General features: G+C 37.7%; 1 protein-coding gene across 11 annotated transcripts in view; it reads right to left on the bottom strand.

Moving 5' to 3' along the window:
* DLG1 (discs large MAGUK scaffold protein 1) overlaps positions 1 to 27,435 on the bottom strand; it is a 141,391-nt gene that overhangs the window by 53,406 nt on the left and 60,550 nt on the right. For 6 of the 11 annotated variants that reach the window (XM_050978163.1, XM_050978164.1, XM_050978165.1 and 3 more), the window contains exon 5: positions 1,118 to 1,210. The exons of 4 other annotated variants lie outside the window; for them this stretch is intronic. In XM_050978163.1, the coding sequence (XP_050834120.1) occupies positions 1,118 to 1,210 (93 nt within the window). Of the gene's footprint in view, positions 1 to 1,117; positions 1,211 to 18,854; positions 19,172 to 27,435 lie in introns of those variants that run through there. One more of the 11 variants, XM_050978167.1, reaches the window with a different exon arrangement.

Below are 27,435 nucleotides of genomic sequence, written 5' to 3'. Positions count from 1 at the left end.
ATCAAGTGTTAGAAATTAAGCCTGTGTGATTTAATAAGTACTAAAATCAGGTGGGACCTACACATGTTAACAGAGCAGACAATTAAAAGTAAGAGGAAACAAAAAGGATGACACATATGACTGTCAATATGCAATCAAAAGCCTTTCTCACCCAGCAGTTCTCTCAATACAAGCATTGGCACATTCCATGCAGTAAAGACATTAAGCACTAGTTATTAATGTCACAATAAAAATCTCTGTCAAAACAACACTATCCTTCACAACCATTTTGTGCCACTAAGCGAAATTTCCTTATCTGCTTCTTATTCAAGTGCAGGTTCTATTAAAATAAGAGTAAATTAAAATTAGGGTCCTGTACTAAAATCCCAACCTATCATGATAATTTATTGTCAAGGTTACAATAATTATAACCGTATCTTTTAATAAAAACAGATGTTTTAATGGTTTTGCTCAGAAGAAAGCAAGGTTTAATTGCTCAGTCATGTTCTTTTCACTCCATTTTGGAATGTATTTTTATTTAATATTAGGATTCTGTAACATCCAATTGTATTCAACATACACAGTGCCAGTGAAAGCTGGTTCCCCGTGATTTTTATTTTTGAGGCAGACAAGTGCTCAAATATGTTAGAAATGGAGAGGTAAAAAGATCTCTTTTGTATTCTAAATGTCCCCCAAAACAGTAATACCAATAAATGGGTGGAGAACATGAGAAACACCATGCAAGGGCAGCTAAAGAAAGACATGTATGAAGTATTTATAGGAGATGAGAAAACATTTTGTTTAGAAATAAATCAAGCAATAACACTTTAGTATGGATGCAATGGCTCTAAAGTTATCATGTGAACACAAAATATCCTATTGGTTCTTTCCATTCTTCTGGTTATTTTTTCTTTAGTGTTTTCACAGCTTACTGGTCACTTCTATACGAAAATATAAATATTTTAGTGCAGTAAAAGCTGATATAAAATGAATAAAAGGGAGAAATTCTAGTTATTTACAGTTCACCTCAAAACTGAGCGCAGAGTAGCAAAAGGCGTATTTCAACAAAGCAGCAAAACAAATTAAAGAAATGAAAGTTGAACAAGTTTAATAAAACAAAACAAAACAGAATAAAAACCTGTGGTATGGTGGATGGGATGGTCTCAGCAGGGACTGGTGGGACAGGGATCACAGGGACAATGGGAGAAGAGGAAGGAACAGCTTCTGTGGGCTAAAAATCACCAACAAAATGTCAAAAATAAGGAAAACTAGAAAAACAGTTTCAAACAAACAAGACTCAAGTGTAACAGCATAAACAACCACGAACTAGCACATGGATTTGGAGCCTAACTACAATGCAGACAGTCCCTATGAGGCACACTGCTCATGGCAGCACGTTCCCAGCACCACACCAATGGCTGGGCATGCCCAGGTGGGTTCTATCACACACCAAGACACTCCCCCTGCTGCACTGAGACTTTGGGGTCCAACAATAACCTGCTCAGGTCAATGGACAGATTCAGGCTTTTTGTGGGCTGGTTTCACAACAGAATCCCTTCACCAATATACAACCAAGTGCAAAAGCAGAGAAATGGGCTGAATAGCCCTCAACAAAGCTAATATTCCTCTTTGATAAAGAGGAAAAATCAGAAGTATTTTATGGTTTCTAAACTTAGCAAAAATCAAAGAAAACCTTTTAGTCAAATGGGTGGAAGGTGCTAAAACAGCTTCAATTTATCTCTCACAGATCTTCACACAGGTTTACCAAACATCTGCATACTAGGACAATTTTAGTCTTAAGAATCTTCATTAAAATAATAACCAGGGAACCTCGTGACACTTAAACTGCAAGGGAATAAGATTTCAAACACCATTTTGAGCAAAACATTGACTCAAATGTCTCTGAGATGTTCACATACTGGTTGTCAACAAACTGTCAGCAACACAAACTGCTGGCAACTATCATCAACATTGCAAGCTGAACAGCAGATCAAAGCTCTTGCAATTTAGATGTTCCAAGACATTCTTGTGATCGTTAAAAATAATGAAGCATAATGACAAAAGAAAACACTAAATCTCAAAACTGAACAAAAACCCCAGAACATACGAGTATTAAACATTTTAAAAGTTTGAGATATCTTAAAATACAAAGCAGCATACATCAACAGCAGCCACCAAATTAAAGAGTAACAGCAAATAATGTTATTTGCATTAAAAGTCCAAGAAGAGCAACACATATTAAATGTACATATGGTATTTCTACAGGTTTTTTTCAACTCAAAGTCAATCCTCCCAGAATGAAAGCTGGTGAAAAACTGCAATTACTGAAAGATGCAGGCACAAAATATGTTTGGTATCTTGAGAGTTAATCCTAGTGTCATTAAAACATTCTTACATCTACAGACTAAAGCACAATATCTCAAGTGCTTAAAAAAGAGGAAGGTTGGGGAGTCTAAATTGGTCTGGAAAAATATATTAATATGCCTTTTGCAAAGGATGCAGGAAATGCTCAGTGCAATAAACCTGTGGCTCCTGAAAGTACAACACAGGCTTTAGATCGAAGTAAACAGCTCAAGCACCAATTTGGCCCTACCCATGCAAAATATGAGACACCCCTTTAAGTCTGCCTTGTTCCAAAGTAAGTGGCTTTTTGTGTTTAACCCACACACAGTAAGTCCTTCAGTGAGGAAGGACTTACATACATATTATTACAACTAATATGTATGTAAATCAGAGCACCATACACATCCTCAAGGAGACCAACTAAGCCAGCAAATTCTGTAAAATTCAGCAAATTCTCTTCTTAGTAAACAACAAAAAGATACACTTTGGAGAACAAAAATCAAGCCAACTAAACTTTCCCTGCTTTCAAGAAATTACTGTAAACCCCCATATTGTATAAAGTGCAGCAACCTTCACTGGAAAACATGAGAACAACTATTCCTTCCAATCTGATTTCAATAATTGCTACTTTGATTTCTAGCAATAAAATACAAAAAGAAAAGTTCATAAGAAAGTTATTAGAAACAGCTGGGATAAAACTTCAGAAAGAAAATAATGCAACTGACGTCCCCCAGTTGGCACAAAATGCCCATCTCCAAACACGCAGTGCAACACCTACCTTTCCTAAAGAGCAATTCGAGCAGGAGCCATCAGACACCCAACCACTAGCAGCTTTTACTTTTGCTGTGCTTTTTGTAGGGCTCTTTTTTACACTGTCCCGTAGGTTTACAAATTTCCCTCTGTGTTTGGCAGCCACTGGCAGCGTGCAGGAGCTGAAAGGTGCCCGAGCGGCCGGTGCCCGCGGCGGGTGCCGCAGCAGCTGCTTTGGCTGCAGAGGAGCAGCTTCATGCATTTCCAGTCTCGGGCTCCTCACTGCCTCAGAGCGCTTGAGCGTTCCCATCTCACCACCATGAGTGCTCATCAAAGGCACAACACTGAGAGTCCTTTTGGAAAAAAAAAAAAAAAACACAACCAAAAAACCCCCCAAAAAACAACCCAAATGGAAAAAAAACCAAAGCACCAAACAGCCAACCAAAAACACCTGCCAAACTATGGAGGGAAAAGAAAGGAAAATATTTCTTCCTGAGGAAGTTAAAAATATGTTTTCTAGATTAGGGTCGTAGGAAGAAGCCCTACATGCTCTGCATTAGCTAGGTCTGCATGTTGTGTGCTGTTTCACACTATTTAAAGAGCACTATTGAACCACCACACAACAGTCAATTTGTTGGGGACAAATAATCAATGCAATGCACAAATTATTGTATAGAGGGCAAAAGTCATCTGACTATTATAAAGAAGCTCCAAAGGTTATTTCTCCCAAAACCTCCTACAATCCCTTAATTTTTCTCCATTTTACCACCTCAAAACTTTTCCAAGGCTTACATACAGAAATTTTTTAATCCTTCTGCTGTTCTGAATGCTTCTTGGGGCAGAAAATTAATTCATTTGCAAGTAGTTTATGATGGAAAATATATTAATTGTGAGTGGGCAGATACATTGTACAAGACTTCAACATTAAAATGTCAAAGAAAATAGATTTTTAATACCATAATAATAACAAGAATTACTTTGTGTTAATAATTTCAAGAGTTGTATTTCCTTGAAATGCAGCAGCACCACAAAACCACAACTTTTTTCTTAATTTAAGATATTTAAATGAACACTTAAATGAGTTTTTTATTATTAATTCCATTTTTAATGCTAAGGATGCCTGATCTCTATATTACATTTTTATTCCAATGTTCAAAACAAAAAAAGCTCCAAAATTAACCCTTCCCCCATTCCCTCCAAAAAGTAAAAAAGGAGAAAACAGCTTGATTTAATCACATTGTTGAATATGTAACTTTACCAGCCTATTTTAAATTCTAGAAAAAGGGAAGGGTCAAAGGTCATTTCCCAGCATCTATATGAAAATTGACACCTAATACACCTATATTCCCAGCCTTACAGAGGAAAGCAGTGGGCTCAAATCAGTGGCCACAGTGTTCTCAGCAGGTACACACAACCAGCATTGGCACAGCGTGCAGCACCTGCCTCTTGCCCAGTGGGTCTGTCCTAGGAATATGCTGTGGATCTGAATTCCTGGCACTGGGTATGATGAGAATCAAGGACACCAGCCCATAGGAAACAACTTGATTAGGTCAGCTGTACTGTATTTAGATAACATGGAGAGGTTTCATCAGTTCACAGCTTTAAAACATGGTTATTCTCCATCTCACATTACACCTTCCTACAGCACATGTAAATTTGTAAATCATGAATCAGCAGAATTTTTACGCGCAGAATAAAGGAAGAGACAAACAGACCTAAGTACAAGCATTTCCAGTTATTTACAGCATGAATATTAAGAGATAAATAGGTACTGACAGATGTTCCTCTAATCACCAAGAGCTGCCATGTCTCATCTTCTGTCCAGAAGAGATGTAATCAAGAGCTGCCAAACGCTTCATTACTGCAATATTCACAACGCAGAGACAGAAATGTTTCTGGCCAGTGACAGGAAACCAGAAATGTGTTGGCCATACCAACATCCTCAGACTCGTGCAGGCACACAGCAGGAATGTCTTTGGCCTGTGAAGCATTCAAGAGCTGGAGGACTGGGTCCCCCTAACACATGTAGGCAGGTGCACCCAGGTCGTTCTATTCCAGAGAGCCCAGGAGCCTGTGGGGTTTGATACTGAAGGGCAAAGGCAGAGATGAAGATCAGCATGTTGTGGATGTGCATGAGGGTAAAGTTCAAAACCAGCACATCTAAACTTCTTCTCCTTTGAGAAATGTCCACGGATGCATTAATGCTGAGCAGCTCTGAGGCACACTCTTCAGCCTGCAGGGATCAGTGGCATGGAGTTGTCTTGTGTTGAAGCCCCTGTATCAGTATCCTCTTTGGCAACAGCCTGCTAAATGGCAGCTTTTGGAGACCACAAACATTTCTTTTCCAGAGACATTCAAGACTGCTTGAGGTTTAGCAGGATGCATTTATACCATCCATTTTACTTCCATATCAGTACCCAGCATGACATTATCTAATTACTATTAGACAATATTAATGTCTATTACATTAAAATGTAGAAAAGAAGCCAGAAGAGGGGCTTAGGGTATAAGGCTTTTGTCTTTCATGCATAATAAATCCCAAAATACATGATGTTCCAGATTCAGAAGGAACATTTTATTCCCCGAGACATCAATTTTGCTGAAAACACATAGACCAAGTAGTGTGTTGACTAAAACAAAAATAAATCAGCTTTTAAGAGTGCTAAGTAAGAAAACTGAGGGCAAGGTGGAGAGATGCTGAATACCACATTCTTGGAAATAGCAGTCTGGCTTCCTATATTCTCCTCCAAGCAGAAAAGGGGAAGACAATGCAAAAGATGAGGGAAAGGAATTCACATATCTGCAGTGTGCTTTCAGACCTTTTGATTTCAGTGGCAAAAGAAGGAACATTATGCAGCAGAAAACTGCTAAGGGTGTGATTTTTTTTTCTGGTAGTCATCATGCCTTTGGTCCCTGAGGTGATATCAATAAGGTATCAACAATTAAAAGAAAACAAAAACTTGAAGGCAATTGTAGTTCCAAAAGCAACAGTCCAAGCACCAAAACACAGTCAAGGAACAAGAGGTACAGGCAAAATACCTCCTCCACGCTTAGTGTGCCTTGAGACTCTCCAGTGAAAAAGCTTAGACTGCATTGAAATTTCAGGGGTAGAAATGCCAGTATAGAAAGTGACTACAGCATAATCAAAGTGCAGTAATGCTTATACAGAACAACCAGGTGTCAACAAAACGAGAACATAACAAAGGAAAAAAAAAACCAAGAAAAGGAAGAGAAGACAAGACGAATGCTATTGAAATAGAATAATCAGATGTTTGCGAGACATGGAGATCAGTCTGCCCAATTATATTCACATGTGAGGTAAAGGCAGAGCCTGCCTTGGAGTCACACTGGTAGAGTAAAAGAACTCTTGCTGATGCCTTGAGAGTCTACCTGGGACAGAGGCTAGAAAGTGTTAAAGGAATAAAGCAGGCATTTTTTAAAAGGCCTTCTAAGGATACACCTTGGGCAGTACCAGAGCCTGGCCAAGGCTACACCCAAGATGGATGAGGGTCACGAGTTTTCACATTTTTATAAGTTTTGGTCCATTTCCATATTGGGGTTATTGTCCCATTACAGCTTTAGGTTATCCAGTCCCATCCTCCCAGATTGCTCTCCTCAATTCCCTGTTTATACTTTTTGGGCCCAAAGCTGCAATGGTGCCTTTGGTTCTCAGGCTGGAAAAAGATTGTTTTGTCCAACTAAACTCCGAAGAGAACTTGCTAACACTTTACATGAAGTTCAGAGTTATACACTAATGCAGTACAAAATCTGAAAAATATGAAAGCTAAAACTTAGATATAATTGCAAAGCAGTGGGACACATGCACAACCCAAAGCCAGAAAATGCAGTTGTGTAACTGAAGATGCACGGGTCTGGCAGGTCATCTTTTGACTGCAGATAGCAAGTGTTCTCTGCTAACTGCTTTAATTACTAGCATGAGCTGCCCTACTCTAATATCAAGTGCTAAGTGATTTTTTATAACCAGAGAGGGTTCAGGATCAGGTTGTGCTTTCATATTAAATACCAACTCTGAACAATTTGTTGCTAACACAAAGTTGAATCATCAATATTTTATTCTTTAAATTACCGCATCAAATATACAGTGCACACTCCGCAGCAATCTGTTAAAGTACCAGCAATCTTCTCTAAGTAGTTTTTCTTCAAGAGTCATTTTCTTTCCACATTCTCTACCACCCACTCAACAGCTGAGTAACAACAATACTCATAGAAAGGGAAAATAGTACTAACATTTCACCAGCAATGTCTTCTGCAAAGGTCTTTTTTAAAGCTTTGGTGACCAACTTTCATGACTTCAAAATGCAATTCTAATAGCCAGAAGAACACTCTAAAAATAATTTTGTACTTCACCCTTCTCCCTGCCTTCGAGCAGATACTACAAAATCAGGAACTTCTGTTAATGTGACTTGACTGATGAAAACAAGTCCATATTCATCATCTCTTCTTGAAAGCAGGAAATAAAATATCTTCCAAACTGCACAAAAATTTAAAAGTGGTAAGAAACAATTTTGATCCAATACCCACTGACAAAGCTCACTTTAAAAGGCATAGATTCTTTCTAGAGATATATAGGTTAAAGTCTGGCAGTGCAGTTTTATATCTCTCCTCTGAATTACATCCTAGAATGCCACAGGACATGTTACTAGTGAAGTGTGTTTTTTTTAGAACTTTGCATCCATCTTCCTCAAAATCACAGAAGTCAATACTCATCTCAAAATACCTTCAGGGATTTATAGACTGTTTCATGGAGTCTGACAGCCACAAGAACAAAGCACAAGTGCCACTCATCCTCATTCCCAATCCATGCTATACAAGTGTGCTGCCCAGAGGATCTAACTGAACACACAATTAGCACTAAACTCCAGCACCACCTCTGTTCTACTCCTCCCTAAATCAGTGCCAGCCTGTGGCCTTGGCAGGTCCTTAGTACCATGATGTCAGTGACTTGTGCTGTTAAGCTATAAATTTAAAGACATGCATATTTTTCCTGAGTGTATTTCTGCACTACTTTTAACAAAATGTAGCTTCAAGAGCATTTGAAAATGAAACATAAAACAAGTACTTTCCTACAGCCCCAACTTTGGGGTTCTAAAGAAATCAAATCTAAACTACCACATTTCATAAGAATTAAAACCATGTAGAACTATCTGAACATAAGCAATCATGTTTCAAGTCAGGTATTGAATAATGTATCTGAATTTTGAGAGCTGCACAGACACAAGCCCTAATTCAGGCCAGGCAGGAGTCCTGTCATTGTTGATAAGCCAGTCTAGAGAACAAAATATGCTGAATACACAGAATGGGAAGCACAACTGCCAAACAAGACAACACCACTAAGAGAAGAACATTTCACTAAGTTTAGTCAGGATGGCACCAACCCTTGGGTGGTTAGGATTAAGCCTTCCTAACATTCTGCACTGGTGCAAAGATAACTTGGGGCTTCTGACTTGTGTTACTGACTCCCCCCCCTTTCAGGGGCTCTCATTGTACCTTGCCATGACATTGCAAAGACTGATTACGTGGTGTCCCAAGGAGGAAGGAATAAATCCCTAGACCTCCACCTGGATAAAACCCAGGTCTCTCCAAAGAGAGTTTGGACAGAAAGCACAGCAACAAAGAAGCTGAGTCTGAAGCCTGTCAGGGTCTGCCCACATAAGGAGGGGTAAGTTAGTGCACAATGGTTTAACAATGAGATTCTGAGGACAGGCAAGTTCACCTTGGCGATGCAACATCAGTTCAAGTAAGTACTGTAATGAAGATATGAAGGTTCAAAGGTTTTTGGATCCCCAAAAGGAAAAGACATACCCACCCAGACCTTGTGGATGAAAAGGACTAGTCTGAATGCCTGTGATGTTACCTTGGCTCTCGCTTTTTTCTGAGTGAGCCATGGCTCTTGAAAATCTTATCTATGTGAGCAGACTATTTTAAAGACACACCATTAGCATGTTAGATATTCTAAACTATATCTAACATAGATATATGGTTATCTGGTTGCTTGATTTTGTGTTGTTGGGTTTTTTTTAACTCAGTCAACAAATTGATTCTCTAACCTAGTTTCCTCCTCAAACCCCACAGCATTTTACAATGAACTCAAATGAACTTAAAACTCTGAACTAAAAATATAAATAAATAGCTTTGAAGGGAGAAAACAAAGACAGCAGAATATCAGCAAAATCACAGATGGTGAGGATGACCTGAACTGATTTGAAGACAAACACAGTGTGTATTTACTCTTTCAATTCTTCACTACAATCTCTATCTACAAAAACAGCCTAATGAGGAGCAATGTGCACCACAGCTCCCCAAGCCAAAGTAAAGCAGCAGTGACAGACAGACTCTTACCTGCTGAGGTAGACTGTAGCAAAACTAGACTTTTGTGTATGAGACAAATGAACAACCACAGGGCAGAAACTGGCAACCTGGACCTACAAAACTATCACCAATGCTACCACACAGGATCTTATGGTTGTTCAATAAGCAAAATTTTCAGGTGCTAAGAATCTCATGCAAATACAGACAGTCTCAACAGAACAAAAGTTTCAGCAGCCAACCTGTTCTCTCTCTGTTAAGATCAAAAACTGGATTTTTGAAGCCTTGCCTTTTATGTGAGGTATTCAGAAAGACTTTGCTCAAATTAATTTGTTCTGTCACATCTCTCAGGGACTGAGTTTAATCTCAGTCATATTCCAGATCCATAACATAAAAAATGTACACAAAGTCAATATTAGTTTTAGTAAAACTAACTCGTGGCTTTTGTTTCTCAAATACTAAGCAAAAGTCCAATACTGAACCCTTTGCAGCAGGTCAGTCATCTGTATTCACCAAGCAGCTCAACACCCTCAGCTCAAAGCAGAATTGCAAGGCTTCTCATTAAATTCATAAGTGCTATTGAGAATGAATTTAATGCATTTAATTTGCAACTTAAAGCAAGGCCTAGAAAGCTCCTTTTAAATAACATCAGCCTTAAGAATAATAGCTTTCATTATCATGCTAATGCATCCACAAAGAAGCCCAAGCAGGGTTTTAGTATCAGAAAGAGCCAAGACAAAGAAAAAACATATTCTAAGACTTTATTATAGAAAAATAATAGCAGCTCTCAGGTGTCAATATTTTAGTTTTTGATATTCACAGTAGAAAGGGTATGCTGTGTTAAGAAACTAAGGTGATAAACTGTTCACTTCTAGGAACAATATTAAATCAAAATACAATGTTAAAGGCTGGGTACTGTTTACATGTTTCTCATAATACATAATTTGCAATGATTTTTCAATTATTCAGGAAATAAGTAAACCTAGACAGAATGCCCATTATTTTATTTCTAGTTAATTTAAATATCAAAGAAGTCCTATACCTATCTAGCTCTGATACTGAAAAGTGATCTCACTCAATACTAGAAACATGTCAATTATTTGTCAAACTACCTCACTACTCTTCTCCAAAAGTTAACAAAACTTAAGTAATTGGATTTTTTTTTAATTGAGTAAACCTTCAGGAACCATTATTCATAACACATGAAAACTTTGCACGTCAATGTCATCCTAACTAAAGTGCAATCAGGATAAGAAACATTCAGGTTCACTTAGAGCACCCTACTGTCCTCAAAGTACTTGAAGGACAGTCTGAAAAGAAGGAGTAGTGAAGTGATCTGAAGGAAGTCAGTGAATCAGAGCCAGAGTTTCCCATTTTAAGTATTTATTATTTCATTGAAAACTGTATTAATCTATGAACAATCTATTATCCAAAAATATTTTTTAAGATAGATATATTTGCCCTAGAACACTAAGCATGAGCAGAACAGAACTTACCTCACATTAATGAACAGCAAACAGAAAACCACACCAGGAAAGTCATCTATAACAACCCATTAATTGAAATCCATTTGCTTTCAGGACATAAATAACAATAAAAAAAAGGGAAATTAATTACTTGCTTTACACTTAAACTGGAGTTATACTAAAGCCACTCCTTCATTTACAAAAGGCTTTGCACATAGCAGTGGCAGTAGCATTTTATCTTGACACATGCTGAATTTTTCACAAACATGCCCTGCTACTTTCACTCCAGCCCTGATGGCCTCTTATTGCTACCCACAGCTGCCAGCTCTGGTCCTCAGCTGGTTTCACTCATTCTCACACCATGGAGACCCTGCAAGCTGGGATGGCAAACTCAGCCTCTTGTGCTCATATCAAACTGACCAAAACATCAATTTTGCATGGCATCTCCTTGACTTATTTACTCTGGATAAAAGGAATATCAACTAAACTAACCTGAAAAAAGTGGGTAACAATAAATATTACAAGTAGCAGCTTAAGTTTCTCAGACTATCATAAAATATATGAAAAAATGGAAGCATTTCTTGAGTTATGACTTCATTTCCATTAAGTTTTGGACTAATTGTGACAGGATACTAGCTTACACAATCATTTCTGCCTATTCCATTTAGTTAAGGTAATTAAAATACCTAATCTATAACAGGGTTGAAATTTCAAATTCTTCATTATGAAAAAAGTCTGTAGAAAGGATTAAGACAAGGGGTTTGACTTCTGAATTTACCATTCAGAAAAACCAGAACAGGATTACTCAGATCTTCAAGAGTCCCAATGATTGCAAGAAAATTCTGCAGTTTCCTTTTTTATAATCTCTACACAACACATTTCTACTAATGTTTTAAGTCCTTAAACATTGAGAAGCTCAGAGACATCAATTAAATCTTTCAACAGTTTAAAGGAAAAAAAGAAGTGAGGTTATGGCCTGCATTTATTTACCTCCCCACCACAATTACTGAAAAAGCACTTACTTTCCTATATCCTCAGAACAAGAAGACACCAACCCTTAGCCACACTGTTTTAGCATTGGTGAGGCCATGAGAGGAGCTCTGAGTTTTTCAGGCTAACTTTGACAAGTGATGCTCCAAAGTTTGCACTCCCAGGCCACTGTCCAAGCTGCTCCTTGCCAAGATGCTCTAACCTGGCCTAGTCCCTGTCTGCCTCTATGGAGTAAGGAACTAAAATAAAACAGAGGCAACAAAAGAACAGAAAAGACAAGTCTGACTCTTCAATCCAAGGGAAGGCTACTTCCTTTAAAAATACACTGAATTCTCTTTCCAACACTGTCTTGCATTTAAAAAAACTTTGAACAAAATGGAGAACAGCTCCCATAACCCCAACTCTCCTCTCCTTCATTAGGCTACAAACAAGCAGAAGGTGCCCTTTGACTGCTGAATCCTTGCCACAAAAAGAATGCTGTCCAACTCCCATGAAAACTCATGGATTCAGCATTATGAAACACACAAGTCACCTCCAGCTCTTGGAATCCCTTTACTGGAATAGGCAGCACTCTGAAAGCTCTCACAGGAAATATCACAGCTCTTGGCCTGGGTTTATACTCTTCCCCAACCCTCTGCTCTGGCTGCTGCTGGAACCAGGGCACCAGCTTGACAGACATGCCAGCAGTTTTCTTCTGCAGTTTCTCTTTCCCACTAAGCAGAAAAGCAAGTAGAAAATTGTATTTTACAGTACATTCTCCTTCATCTGATTATGGTTTCTGAAGTTAAAGGACAAAAATTGATAAAAATTGAACACTACAACAAAGGTAAAAATGAATAGGTGAAGAAATAGGCTGAAACAAGAGAAAAATTAGCACTGAAAACTATGAAAGAAGAAAGTGAACTAACAGGCAAAATCAAATTAAGTGGTCATGCTATAAATATATAACTATTTACTTGCTTTGAATTTCAAGAACTAAAAAACAAAATGTATCTTTTTGTGCTGGTTTCTGAGGCTCAAAGCCAAATTAGCAATTGTCAATCAAGTTTTTCAAGTCCTTCATTACTTGAATTTAAGTGACAGCAGTAATGTATGGTATAAAAATTAACAGCAGACAAAACCCAACCTGCCAGCACTCCTGCCATTTCCCAACTGCACCAGAACACAAGATGAACCATCTGTGGTTCCAAGATGGGCAGCACTGTATCTACTGTACATAGGAAAGAACTGTATAGCAAAAAAACCCCAAGAATATTTCTAATTCAGAAATGCCTTGGGGCAGCAGCTGGGAATTCACCTGTTACTTGGATCATTAATCACGTTCTCTGAGACTATTAATTTAACCATTAGTCCTTTCCAGATACATTTCAAGATTAATTCCTGCCACTCTGATCATCTCATGACTGATGCATCACTCAGGGGATGAATCTATCAGATTGCATTTCCTTATGAGACTTGGAGATTTCCAGCTCAGGTGATCACGATTGCTGAGTGACTCCTAAAAGCCAGAAACTGAGATTCTATTCCCTGCATTTAACTTGCACTCTTTGCAAGGCTTCCAAACATCCTCTAGATGTTTATTCTCATTCTTTTTTTTTTTTCCCTAGTGCAATTTATTCAAAAACATCAAATAGCACAGTGCACTACAGAGAGAGAGAAATTATACTGATAGCTCCACACAACCAGTAAAAGTTCCTATACTGGATTGAGAGCAAAGGCCCAACTGGTCAAGAGTCTTAGCAGCAGTAAAAAATGACAGATGGGCAAGTAGGAATTAGACATATGCCCAGTAATTTTCCCAGAAAACCACCTCAGAACCTGACAGTCAAGGACTTCCTGAGCCACTCTCTGTAACAGCTTTGTGCCACCTGCTCTTTGCAAATCCATTTAACTCCACTTTTGAGTAATTTTCTTTTTGAGCCTTCAAAAAGAGCATTTTGTCCACAGTGTTTTGTGACAGTGCCTTTCACAACTTTAGATGAAATTTTACTGGACAGGTTTAAAATTAGGTAACTACTGCAGAATTTCTAGTTGACAACCCTCTTAACTTCATTTTCATTTTATGTCTTTATCATATTTCCCTCAGGCTTTTTTTTCTGGTTTATTTTAAGTTACGTATCCTTACAGACAACTAGATTGTTCCTCTTGATGCTTTGTTACTCTTTTCCTTTTTACTTATGCCATATCCTTCCTAAGACAAGGAAAACAGAACCCTCCCCCAAATTAGAATTATACACAATAAATACACTCAGATCATGTTCTACGTTATTTGCCAGTACTTTTTTAATAATACCCAACATTTCATTTACTCTTTTCCTTATCACATGGTACTAAGGTGACATTTTCATACAATCATCAATGATAGCTCCAAAGTCTCTTTCTGGAATTTAAATACTTATTTATAGCCTATCATATCCCTTTTATCTCATGGCACCATTAACTTTAACAGACTTTGATGCAAGAACCATAGTTTTCAAAGACTTCTGTAATTATAAAAACATTCTAATGACCACATGTTCCCATGCAGATTTTGATCTACATGGTCTCTGTTTTCAAAGATGTTTGGATGATCCACAAGTCCATATTTTTCCATTATAACAATAAAGTGACTTGTCTTAAGATTACCTATTTATCTCTCTACCTGTTAATTATTTTGAAATTATAGAAAATTTCTTAAAGTTCATACAATAAGGAAATCAGACTGCTTAGGTGCAGTCTAAGAAAGTAGAGCTTTGCTCCTTTCTAAAAGACAATCATATGTGCCTCTTCAAAATTTTTGTTTAGTAACTAAGTTTAAACATAAGGGTCACACAGAACATAACAGACAACTCAGCCAAATTAAATGCAAGTTTCATAAGAAATTCTGAATAAATGTCATCTCCTATTGATCATATGTTCCTGTTAACACATTAATCTAAGCTCTATTGGCACCTGAATCTAATTTTTCATACAGTAAAATGAGTAATAGGAAATACTCTGAGCTCAAAGCAGGGACTGCCCTAGCTAGTTTGCTACTTGGAGATAGGCATCTACTTTGGCATTCCACACCTATCTGGGAATATGGTTTTAGGTCTGTACTATCACCACCTTCATCAGCAGTATTCCATGGTCACTTTGCATAGCCTTGATTTAGCATCTAACTACAAGTGCTGCTCTGTAATGAGGCTCAATATGCTCAAAGTCTAAAGAGCTTTCCTCCACACAGAATTCTGTACACAGAATTTTCCCTGCATTCATCTTTTTAAATTACAGAGTTTAAAGGGAAATTAAAAGCAGTAGCAAAGAAGTGCAATAAAAAGAGGGATTTTAAAAATATATAATTTGCTTTCCAGCAGTTTACAGCTTTCAAAGAGCAGTTTAAAGCTATTATATTAGATGATGGATCAGAGATAGTGATGTATTTTGATAGTCTCAAGTAGAAACTTTATTTGTCATTATACTTTTTACACAGGAAATAGTAATTTATTACCCTGATTTGTCAACTACATCATGTCCCACTAAGCTTCCAAAATGCTGATTATATTAGTACCAATCTTTAAAATTTTCTATCTTACTTGGAATACAGATGCCTTTTTCTACTAAATAAACAAGCTTTCTTGTTTCTGAAATCAATCCCTACATATTTACAGTCTGTGACCATATCATCTCCTGACTTTCCTTCAGATGAACTAAGCAGAGGTTCTTGAGTTTTCATTATAAAGCAGGTGCTCCTGAATATCATCTAGTTATAGAACACTTTTCTGAACACTCGAATCACTTATCATGATTTCAAACTTATTACCCTACACACAACAGAGAGAATCCAGAGTTCCTTCTCTCTCCAATGGGAAAGCTGAGAGAGATTCCCTTCTCACCTGCTACATCACACTGGGTATTCAGATACAGTTAGTTACCTAAGGAAAACAAGTACTATTTACTTAGTAAAATAAATTTGCTTTGAAGTAGAACTGTACCCCAACAGCACAAGCAATCTTAACTCCCCTCCCTGCTTTGTTATGAAAGGCAAACATTACTACCTGGGAGCAATGGAGCACAGGCTCCTCAACTGACTTCTGCAGTCATCAGTCTTAGAGAAACAATTTTAAATAAGCAAATACACACACTGTGAGGCAGCACTGATAAAGAGAATAAAAGACCAGAAGCCAGCAGACTCATCCAAAACATTCCCACGGTACAGCAGTTTCCAGGAAGTACCACACAAAGCAGTGGAAAGAAAGTGAAGATTCCATCATCAATGAAAACTCCTGTATTATATCTGCATCCCATAAAATGTCTGAAGTCCTGTTTAGAAGACTTACATAGCTGCATAGAGACTAGTCTCCAATAACAACAATAATATACTAACTTCCATACAGCTAAAAAATGTTGGCAATGTACAAAACAACCCAAAACTTAAGCTGATTACAAGGACATGAAAAAAATTAATAAGCAATTTTATTTTACCAGTGTTCTGGCATACCTTAAACTACTTTGTCCTGACTTTTTCTTTTTTTTTTTCCCTATGAAAAGTATGCAAAAGGCAACCTGATTTTAAAGAAATCATTGCTTAAATGTATCATTTCCAAAAAGACTGTTGCAAGGGACAAGAATATACAAAGGAAACACTTTAATAGAGCAACAGACTGAAAATTCATAAATGCCAAGATCAGCTTACAAGAGACAAAATGAGTCATAAATGTCTGCTATCAGTCTGGAGAACACGTCAGCTCAACTACATCCTAATGTGCAGTTAAACACCAACAAAAAGAGAAGGGCAGCAAATGCACAACAGAAACAAGCTGTAGAGCAAGGCTGCTGTATTAGACAAGTGGGTTATAGGCAATGAGATGAAATTCAATACTGACAACAAGTCACATGGAACAGCAATAAACGGCACAGAGACACCCTGAGGAATACCAAACTGGAAAACAAGCCCAGAAGTGCTTTGGTTAGTGGCAGGATTTTTTTTTTTAAATCGTACAAGATCGACAGAAGGGAATCCTTGCTCTACTTTCAGAGGATTCTTTCAGTCCTCTCAAGTGTGTTCTTTTGATATTGAGCTTTGTGTGTGCAGCCAAAAAACCTAGTACATGGAAGGGGGCCCCAGGTCTTTCAAAAGGCAAGTGTCAGAACTGCACCAGTTTGGGCATCTTTGAGTTTCTTAGGGAATGAACCACCATGCGGTCAGGTGATCAGGCTGGTAAAATGGGGATTAGAACTTTAACAACTTGAGCACCTACAGCAGCAGCAGTTTCTAGCAGGTAACACTGGCAAATCTTAATGAGGTACAAGAAAATTTCTTTGGCTCAGGAGAGTCAGGAAGCACTACTGGTTTGTCTTGGAGTCCAAGCAGTTCCTGGAAAACCTCACAAGAGGTGACCACTTAAGAAGTCAGTGGATGATCCCAAGTAAACAAAGGTATAGTTTAAAAGATATTGCAGCTGAGTATAACAAAGATTAGGCAATATTTTTTCTCTTTTTTTCATTACAAACTACTTTCAGGGAGAACATTGATGTAATTAATTTTGACCTGTAGAGAATTGACTGCTGTTAACCCTATTTTGGGAAAGACCAGGAAAAGCAGAACCTCAAAAGGATTCAGGGACGCCTTGCTAGGTGGTGTGGTATTAACAAGTTGTCAAGTCTCAGTACTAAATTTGGCCTCTGTATAACATTTTCTGAGCGTCCATGACAGATGGCACAAGGTTTTCAGCCTCTGCTGTGAAACAGGAATGCTCCTATCCATCCTGAAAGGAATAAAATGGAGGAACAGTGCCAACTGATCAGAAGGATTTCTCCTAAATTCCAGCTGGAGAAACCTGTAGTGTTCTTGAAATCATCTACAGAACTATGCAATCTTCACTTGAATTAAATTTGGAAAGACATTTAGAAATAGCTATAAAGGAAGCATCCTTCCTCACGGGAGGAATGCATCCACTGGGACCCCTTTGCTACAGAGCCATTACATGATAAGCAAAATGTGAATTATGTGGTTATACCAATAAACAAGAATGAGACACTTCATTTCAATTGTACATGAGGAGGTTGATGCTTTCCTTGCATTGTCATCTTTTGTGGATCTGTCAAAGTAATTCAAAATTGAACTGTCTGGAAATGCTTCACAGTAGGATTATGCTTGAAGTTTAATAATCAGCAGCATGTTGAAATTAGTTTGAATTCTCTCCCAGGGAGAGGAGATGGACACATTCTTCACTCAGGCTGTCATACCCATGTTAAAAAAGGAAAAAAATAAGGGAGTTCAAGAGCCTAAATGCTTCAGTGAAAAATTTTTAAAGTAATTGTTATTCATCAAGAGAAATTTAAATTCCTTCTTTGATTTGGAAAACAGATAAAAGCAGTGGCCCCAGCAGAGGTTCTAGGAAAAAGAACCAAATCTTTGTCAAAAGATACTGCATAGCCGGTGTGCACATACTGATTTCAATTTCTCTTTTTTAACAAGACAATTTTCTCTCCTTTAGTTACTATAAATCTCAGAAATGCTGTGGACACAACATTTACCAGGACTCTGAGCTGGGTCTAAACTAGAAGTCTTAAATTGCACAACAGGATACCATGTCAGCTCCCAAACATGGATGCATAGATCATTCTAAAAGACAAGGTCTAAAAACATCTTAGAAGCTTCTGTTGTATAGTCTTCAAAGTAAAGGAAATATCCTGCCCATCTTAATCATAATTGAGAGTGCTTTTGACGTTGTGGACCAAAATAGAACAGGAAGAAGATGATTTTCACTTTAGATTCAGTGCTTCTGTCAGACAGTAATTTAGCTAATAATTGTATTAACTAAAACATGTACAGCAGCTTTGGCAGCAAAACAGAAATGCAACACCAACAGGAGCCATGCTAGAGCTGTTCAGTAAACTAACAGCTGGTGAAAGACAGACTGGACTGTATTTGACTCTCAAAACACTTTGTCAATCAATACAAGCCTCAAATGTGAGGGCAACTATCACAATATAAAATAAATTAGGAAAGTTATATAAAGCCCTAAAGAGTCCTACCTTTTTCACAGGCTTCCATGCACTGGGCTTCATACAGCAAGTTAGTCCACCTGAGTTATTAGCTGAAGACAATGGATTAAGAAGGGATCCAGTGTCTGCCTTGCCTGACGAGTCAGACTCTTGAGCACAGTGCAGGCAGAAAGCCCCAGTAGTAGCAGCAGCAGAACTCCAAAAGCAAAAAATTCTGTGTCTCTTTCTTTGTTTACCAGATTTCTGACTCATTCTGGAAAAAGTAACTTTCTTTAGATACAATGCAACAGAAATATGAAGAAATCACGTTCCCAACTCTGAGTGAGACAGAGCTCTGAGAGAACAGGAAAGAGAAGGTGGAAGGTGAACCCCTCTGGCAGGAAGCAGTGCCTGCAGGTAACTGGAGCAGGGCTCAGTTCTTATCACCACTCCCTCAGTTCTTATCAGCACTGCTGTGCTGCAGGTGATTAGCTGAGGTAACAACCTGCACATGCCAGCACTGCAGTCACACACAGGGACACAGCAGAGCTCCATCACTGCACAGGCCTGACCTCAGCACAGGGGGACCACTGCCCACAGCAGGGAACCAGCAGGATGCTGACAAAGCCTACATGGCTTTGCATGGGTCATGCCAGATATTCCTAACATTTATTGATACTCTTATGATTTTTAAATTGCCTGTCTCTAAAATGTCGAGCAAATTCCAAAGTTTTGAGAAGTTTTCATCTCTACTGTACACGGAAAATGTTTACAAAATGAACCAAAGGTTCCAGAGAAAGTCCTTTGATGCTTTGGTTAAATTACCACAAACTTCCTACTTTTTGGCCTATTGATGGAACACATATTAATGCATTCCTCTTACAGAATAAATTCATACTGCTTTTATCACTGCTACAATGCCATCTTACAGAAAATGCAACCAGTGGCAGAACTAATTTACAAAATAAACTCATGCTTTTACAAATGTGTGATTTTAAATAGCTTAACATCAATAATAAGAAAGAAACTTAGTACAATAAAGTTCATGTTTCAGTTTCAGAAGGTGCATTGTTATAGAGAAAATCATCCAAAGCACGTACTATTTAAAGCTGCTTTCTCCTGCATTCATCACAATATTAGCAGGAACAATAAATAAATACTTCAATATATATCAAATTACAGGAAGGATAATAAATATTGTCCTAAAAATCAGTTTTTCAAGAAATACAGTAAAAGAGGGATTAGGGTAGAGACCTGACTTTTTTTTTTAATCATTATCTTCTTAACTGCCTTACAACACCTCTATGTTGCTGTGTGATTAGGCACAGCATTTTGTACATACCAGAACTACACCCATAATACTCCAATGACCCTGAGCAATAGTCTAGGACTAATGACACAGTAAAACTTTTATCAAGAACTTAAAAGGAAGATACATTAAGTCAAGAAATTACTGGGCTCAAACGACTCACAAAAGCAGTTGATAAGCTCTGAAATTTAAAATTAAGTTTTTGAAATGGCTAAGTGGATTTAGGATGATTTTTCTGTCCTGATCCTTTTCATCTTTCCTAAAATAGGTCCTAGAAAATAGAAGTAAAAATGAGCACAGGGTATTCAAGGAGCTAAACAATTTTTCAGTATCACATGCTGCAAGTGTATGCTCAGTTACATGCTAAGAAAAGCCTCAGTGACTGCTCTTAGAACCAGTTTAATGACATGGGGGATTCAGACAAATCAGTTTCTGCATTTGTAGCACACCATGAGCCAAATACCAACAGTTAAAATGCTTTCTGAGACATGAGAGCTGGACTGACTGGCAAGAATAGGGGCTTCTCAGAACTCTGGACAGACTTCAGAGAAAAGCAGTGATATTGATACAGGCATCATCCTTGATGAACTGGGCATATGTCTTGTTAGGACAGCACTTTAAATTACCCAGCATTTGTCATTGGTATGATGGTATATTTACTAGGCTCAAGGCACAGTTGTTCACCCTTGTGACAGTACAAATTTGTTATATGCTTGGTTTTACTTTATACCACAGATTTGGCTTTTATAAAATAAATTTAAAAATTTGCTGACAGAAATTGATACATCAGCTCCCAATCAAATTCCTTAATTCTTCCATTTGAGTGACTAACACAACATCACAGGGAATGAGCAGGAAGAAACAATAAAGGCCTTGAATCCCTGAGCATGTTAAATCTGCTTCCAGGACTCATAAAGAAGTCTGGTGTGGTTAGCTAGGCACCATGCACTTGGGCATGCATGCATTCTTTTGGGCATAAACCAAGGGATAACTACAGCAAAAAGCAGTGCTACCATATCCATCATCACCTTCAGCCTTGCTTCTTGAGGATAATAAAATCCAATGTCCTCTTACCACCTTGCTGGGGCAAGGGTGACCCAAGCAGGTCCCAGAGAAGGACAGGTGTGTCTCATCTCCAGAGTCATTTCCCTTTCACTGGAGACGGAGGGAACTAAGCTAGTATGACCAATTTATGCCATCCAAGAAAGCCAAGGAAATGAATGGACAGCTAAAACTGGGGGCTTGGTAGCAGATTCACATGGGAAGCAGGGGACAGCTACTTTAAAAACCACCAAATGATTCTGTATCTGTTGAAAATCACGAAGTCACAGCAACAAGACTCGATAAAGCCCACAGTCACAATCTCTAGCCTGGCCTGTAGAATTTCTACAGGCCAGGCAAGAGAAGTGCATTACATCTAATTCTTATTAGGACTCTGCAAATGTGATGACATTCAAATGATAGGCATGTATCTCAAATGAATGAATAAAAGGTAACAAAAATGTTCAGAATGCTACAACACAGAACACAAACTGAACAGAACTGGAAAACAAAATTGCACACAATGAACAACCTCCAAGTGCCTTTTTCTCTCCCAAGGCTAGAACAGCTGCAATGGGTGGATAAGGTGCGAGCACAGTACAGCATCCTTCCAGAGGAAGTGGCTTCAACAAGCTCTTATGTTTTTAGTGCATGACTTCTGAATATGCTCATTAAGGTTTTTTTAACAACCACTTCAAAATATTTTATGTTTTTTCTCCGCCTTCTGGCCATGAACATGTATAAGCAGTTATTTTTAATGAAGAACTGTCAGAGCTATGAAAAAATCTGGCAGGCTTTCCCAGAGGTAAGCAATCTTTTCCATAGCAGAAAAATAGAACAAACACTATGATATTCACAGAAGCATGGCTTTGGATTGAAGGGATCTCAGGAACTTTACCTGGTCCAACCCTCACTCAAAGCAGAGAGTATTCCGTATTTTATTTATGAGCAGCTTTCTAGGCCTGACTAGTCAGTCCAACTGCAAGCTCCACACATTCCAATATTACTTCTTCAAGCTTTAAACAAATGACAGCAACTATAATTTATATTCAGAAGGTTAATACTATATATTTTTACTTTAAAAAAAACCCCAGTATTTAAAAGCTATTATGTCTACCTAATACATCACTTGGAGTTGTATAATGACCCATTAGAGAAACTACAGGATCCAAGTTCCACATCATGTACAAGATGCAACAAGAAAGTCAAAATTCCCCTCTAGGCTCTCCTATTCATTGTTTACTCCAAATTCATAGGCAAAAAAAACAGGTAATAATAAGCAGACTTCAGAGGAAGCGCCAGTTTACCATCTTTGAACTACTAACAGATAGAAATTATCCTAATAGAATTACAGTGTCTGAGGGTAAGAATTTTTTCCTTCTTTTATAAGTTTTTGTAGTATTTCAGGTTAAATGATTCAAGACATCTTGACTAATGATGAATTTCACTTGACAGTAGCAAAACAAACCTAATCTCCCATGGTTAAATAATTCTGACATTTCAGCATTGTTCCATAGGTCTTAGTCATATTTTCCCAAGAGATACTAATTTTCTAATGCCAATAAGTTTAAACTTCTCTCACTGTCACTCTTAAGAAGTCATTCAAAAGATACAGAATTAAAATTCAGCTTGCTTGCATTTACCTGACTTTGAGTGATGATTAACACCAACATCACATAGAGCAGATGGACAGTGAAGCTGAAAAATGTCACGTTTCTCTTACAGACTGCACTATTGAATGTACTCCCTGTATGTAAGGGAGACATTCCTTCATCTGCGTATTATTAGTGGCCAAAAAACCTAGAAAGCTGTTACAGAATTGAATTTGTTGTTACCTAGAGTAAACATTTTAAATTATTTAATTCTTTAGATAAAATTCCTTAACCATTAAATATGTAGTCTATTTGATTTGGCACCTTACTAGAGCTATGGAATTGATACTTCTTAACTACGTTATTGCCCTCCAGAGCTAGGCAGCAGAATGCAAACTACATTTTCAATATTTCACTGTTTCATTAGGATATCTCATATTTAAAATTGCTGGAGGCTCATCACTTGCAAAATAAATAGAAATCAGACCTCATTTAGTGTTTCCATTTTCATGCTTTAATGCTAGAAATTATACAGAGCTCTTTAAAATATGAAAATGAAAGCAGACAGAAAACGCCATCCATAAATAAGAGATTATATGAAATCATGCATATATAAATAATTGCTCTTTCTGACTAGCAAGTAAGCAGAAAACATGCAGACACAATCACTTTAACATGTGGCATATTACCTGGGTGGAGCTGGCAGCAACAGAAATGCAGTCAATGAAGCCATGTCTGCGAGTGAAAAATGCCACAATCTGCTGCCACCGGGAAGGCTCAGCCCGTAACTCATCTGTGGAGCCTTTCTTTGCCCACTGCTTCTGCTTGGGGCCTACCGAGCTGTGGCTGGAGCCAGCGTTGCCTCGACTGGCGCGAGAATAGAGCAGTGTGTTATTTCCGAAAATGTAATTCATCTCTGCAGCTCTGCAGGTGGTTGCCAGGCAGTCTTAATTCCCTACCAGCTGCTGAGTGGTGAATGAGCAGGAAAAAAAAAAAAATCCAGATAGAATTACAGCAGCATCATTTACAAACCTGGAAAACAAAATTCTTGCTAGCTGATTGCTTGCTCGCTTTTCCTCCAAGGCTTTCTATCTCTTACATTCCCTCTCTACCTGTGATTACAATGATGAGTATAATCTTGAGCAATTAAAAAAAATAAAAAAAGCAGCAAGCAAAGGTTTTCCTTATTTTTCCTTTTCGGAACGCACAGGATGAAAGCCTTGCTTTCTCTTCCTAGCAGCCAACAGATATTCAAGGGAAACTGGGTAGCAGGTACAGTACAACGTTACAAATTCACAGCTATGAGGATGGTGGTGGATGATAACAGCTACTGGGTGGAGAAAGCACAGATCAAAAATAACCAAGTTTCAATCACTGCCTGTAGAAATATCCAATAGCATCTTTTCACTTCCTTGCCTGCATAAATTATGAACCTGAAGCAAACAAAACAGGGAATATAGAGCAGAGCTGCGCTTTTCACTGATTCTGTCATTATGAAAACATTCCACAGAGCGAAATGACTTTAACACCAGGTTCAAAACAAATATTTAAGAATTAACTATTGGCCAATTTCTTCTTGTTTTCCCTGTTCTTTTGTGCATAAAACAACTACAGAGGGAGTGAATTACAGTGCCACAAAACAATCATTTTGTGTCGTGGATGAGAGGATTCCTAGCGAAGTTGTTTTACTGTGGTTTTTGGTTTGTTTAATCCTCAAGAAAATCAGACACTAAGATTAAACACTACAAGTCCACACTCTGTTGTTCTTATTCTGTGAATAATGGGTAACATTCACAACACCTATGACCAAATTTCTGTAAGCATATTATGAAAACAATAAATATATATATATATATATTTCTGACTCAACATTACTCTTCAAAAGCGCAAGAATAATTCAAAAACAAAAAATTCTTATTATTCATTAATGACTTCTCAGTAAGATTATTTTGATGTCCCATGCACATGACAAGTATTACTGTTAGAGGTTTTCTCTGCTCTCTCCATACCTAAAAAGAATTCAGAATAATTAGCTGAAAGATTATAAGGAACTCAAGTTATCTTACAGAACTCACCATGCAAATTTTTATAGCCAGCTATTTTTTAAAAAATCCTCCATCTCACATTAGAGGGGTTATTTTGGAAATCACTTAAATGTCAAGCTTTCAGTAGCAGCTCAACTCTGGAAAGCCAAAAGTTATCAAAACAATTTGTGGTATATTTCTACAGTCATGATCACAGCACCAGGGCAAACATTTTAAAAAAGCAGAGAACTCTTCATATGACAAACAAAGGCAGAAAAATTCCTTACAACACAGCCAGAACTTACAGCCACATAATTCTAAAAATCCACTGCTCCATGATGTGCATTTTAGTGGAGTTACTAAATTCCCTCACATACTTCTTGGGGTCCAGCATAATCTGCTGTTTAACAAATTCTTACTGACAGCTATCCTATTCTGAGTAACAGTTTTTTTCCTGCAGGCTTCTATTACAAGCAGAAATAAGAAGTACATTAATTGAAATGTGTCGTAGCGAGATCAATGCACCATTTACTTCTAGTCACCAGTACAGCTCAATAACACACCACATGCCAATATTCTGAGCACACCTTTCAGACAGACTTTATTAATATTTATAAAATGCAATGGCTTATCACTGTAAGTTGTATGAAACTGGATCTGACTGGTGCAGTGTCCTTAAAGCTATGAGCATATGACAGATAATGGAGGTTGAGAAATGTCTGAGACACAGTAGATAGGACTTTTTCAAATGGACAAGCTTCTCATAATGGGAATTTTTTCACAGGAAAACTGCAGCACTTCCTGAGCCCTACCTTTTTCCAGACACAAAAAACATATCTAGCCTGAAAAATGCTATGAATTTATTAGCAGACAAATTGATTAATCCCTGGCTATGACTGAAGGTGTTTGGAACAAGGTACAAATTATATACTTTGAGTAGCAAGTCTTTTTATAAAGAGTCAAGGTGAAAATATTTTCAATCTTTTTCTACATACGGCCTTGAATGTCAAAACTGCTATACAGTTTATTAGCTATCTTAGAGACCAAGAATTTGTCTAACATTCAAAAGAACCTCAAGAATTCATTTTTCTCTCTGTCCCCATAAGCTCCAAATGAAGTCACATAGAAGAATATTGTGCAAAATTCTGGAAGAAAACACCACAATATATGGACAAGAAATGTACCAAGCAGTTTTTTTTTTTTTACAGTTATATCAATCTGCCTGAAGATAAGAGAGGTCTGCTGTGTTTTAAGGCAGTTTCTTTCAAGGCTGATTCCCACACAGCCAACAATCCAATATGGAATCAATTACAAAGTGATTTTAGAAATCAGCACTTCGGGAAAGCATCACATGGACAAAAAGCTTCCTGAAAGTGAAGCAATGATGATTTAATTTCAATTGAGAGAGAAATCCAGAAAAGTACTTAAGGAAGAGGTTATGCAATCCTGCTGGTGATGCAAGGCAGCAATCTGTGTCACCTACACTCCATATGGATGCAATGCTATCGAGCAAGATCTGCTGACGCCTAAGCAGATACAGTTGCAGTTATTTGCAGAAGGAGCTGGTACTGCGGTGATGAGAAAAACCCTGATTTTTATGTGCTACAAAGCAACCTGAAGATAAAGGCAAAGCATAGCTCTACAGATGGCACAAAACCAGGATAGCACAGAGGAGTCCAGATTAGAAGAATGGTCACTTGTAGAGTTGAAAAAACAGTGGGAGGTTGTAAAAACAAAGGTTCATTCCAGTCAAAGAGCATTTCAACAGAGGGTCAAACCTACAAGTAGAAACTGGAAAAAGTTCTATTTGCACAGAAAAGGGAATATCCAGAGAAAGGAAAATCATCAACACATGTCACAGCTGGAATTGCATCTGTGAATGATTGCCTCCAGAGTCAAAAGGCAGAATAGGGAGGCTCATCAGGAAATTGCAGCAAGTCCTAAAAGGACTTCCATCATAAAGGACTTCCTAAAAGGACTTCCAAAAGAGCTTCTATCACCCCTTTTTCATATTCTGGATATTGAACTGATGGGACTAAAATTAAAAAGAAAGCAAACAAAAAATACCACACACTAAACCAAACAAAAAACACTATTTACTGTTAGGCAAGAATTGAGAATTTGCAGATTTGAAAAGATTCCTGCCCCAAAACAAAACAGCACATAAAGATTTCTACATCAGTACACACATCTCTACAGGTTAAGAAATTTACTGCACTATTCATCTGCATTTGTAGAGGCTGCAGAGTAACATTATTTGTGTTGTAGCAAGATGCAGTAATCACAGTGGTTACTAAATGTAAAAATCAACATCAAATACTTGGACTAGAATTCCTCTGACTTTATATCTAAGCAAAGTGGTATTATCAGCTTTCTGAGACAAGTCAAAACATGACATAATGCTGTATTTTAATCTCTCAGATAAAGGTTTCCTGGCATAACTTTACAAGCAGAATGCATACTTAAAATTAAAAAGGCACAGAAACAAAAATTGTTTGTGAACAGAAACAGCAGTTATATCTCAATTACTCTTTCTAAACAAAAACCAACAGTTCCCCTGAAGCATTTGAAAAGTGTCTTATATTAGTTTTATTACCATTTGGTTAAAGAGAGTATTGGTTAAAATAAGCACAGACCCTAAAGGAAAAAAACATGATTGTCTTAGA

This window comes from Serinus canaria, chromosome 9 (assembly GCF_022539315.1).
Source record: "Serinus canaria isolate serCan28SL12 chromosome 9, serCan2020, whole genome shotgun sequence".
Lineage (NCBI taxonomy): Eukaryota > Metazoa > Chordata > Aves > Passeriformes > Fringillidae > Serinus > Serinus canaria.
This window is presented reverse-complemented; position numbering and strand designations above follow the sequence as displayed.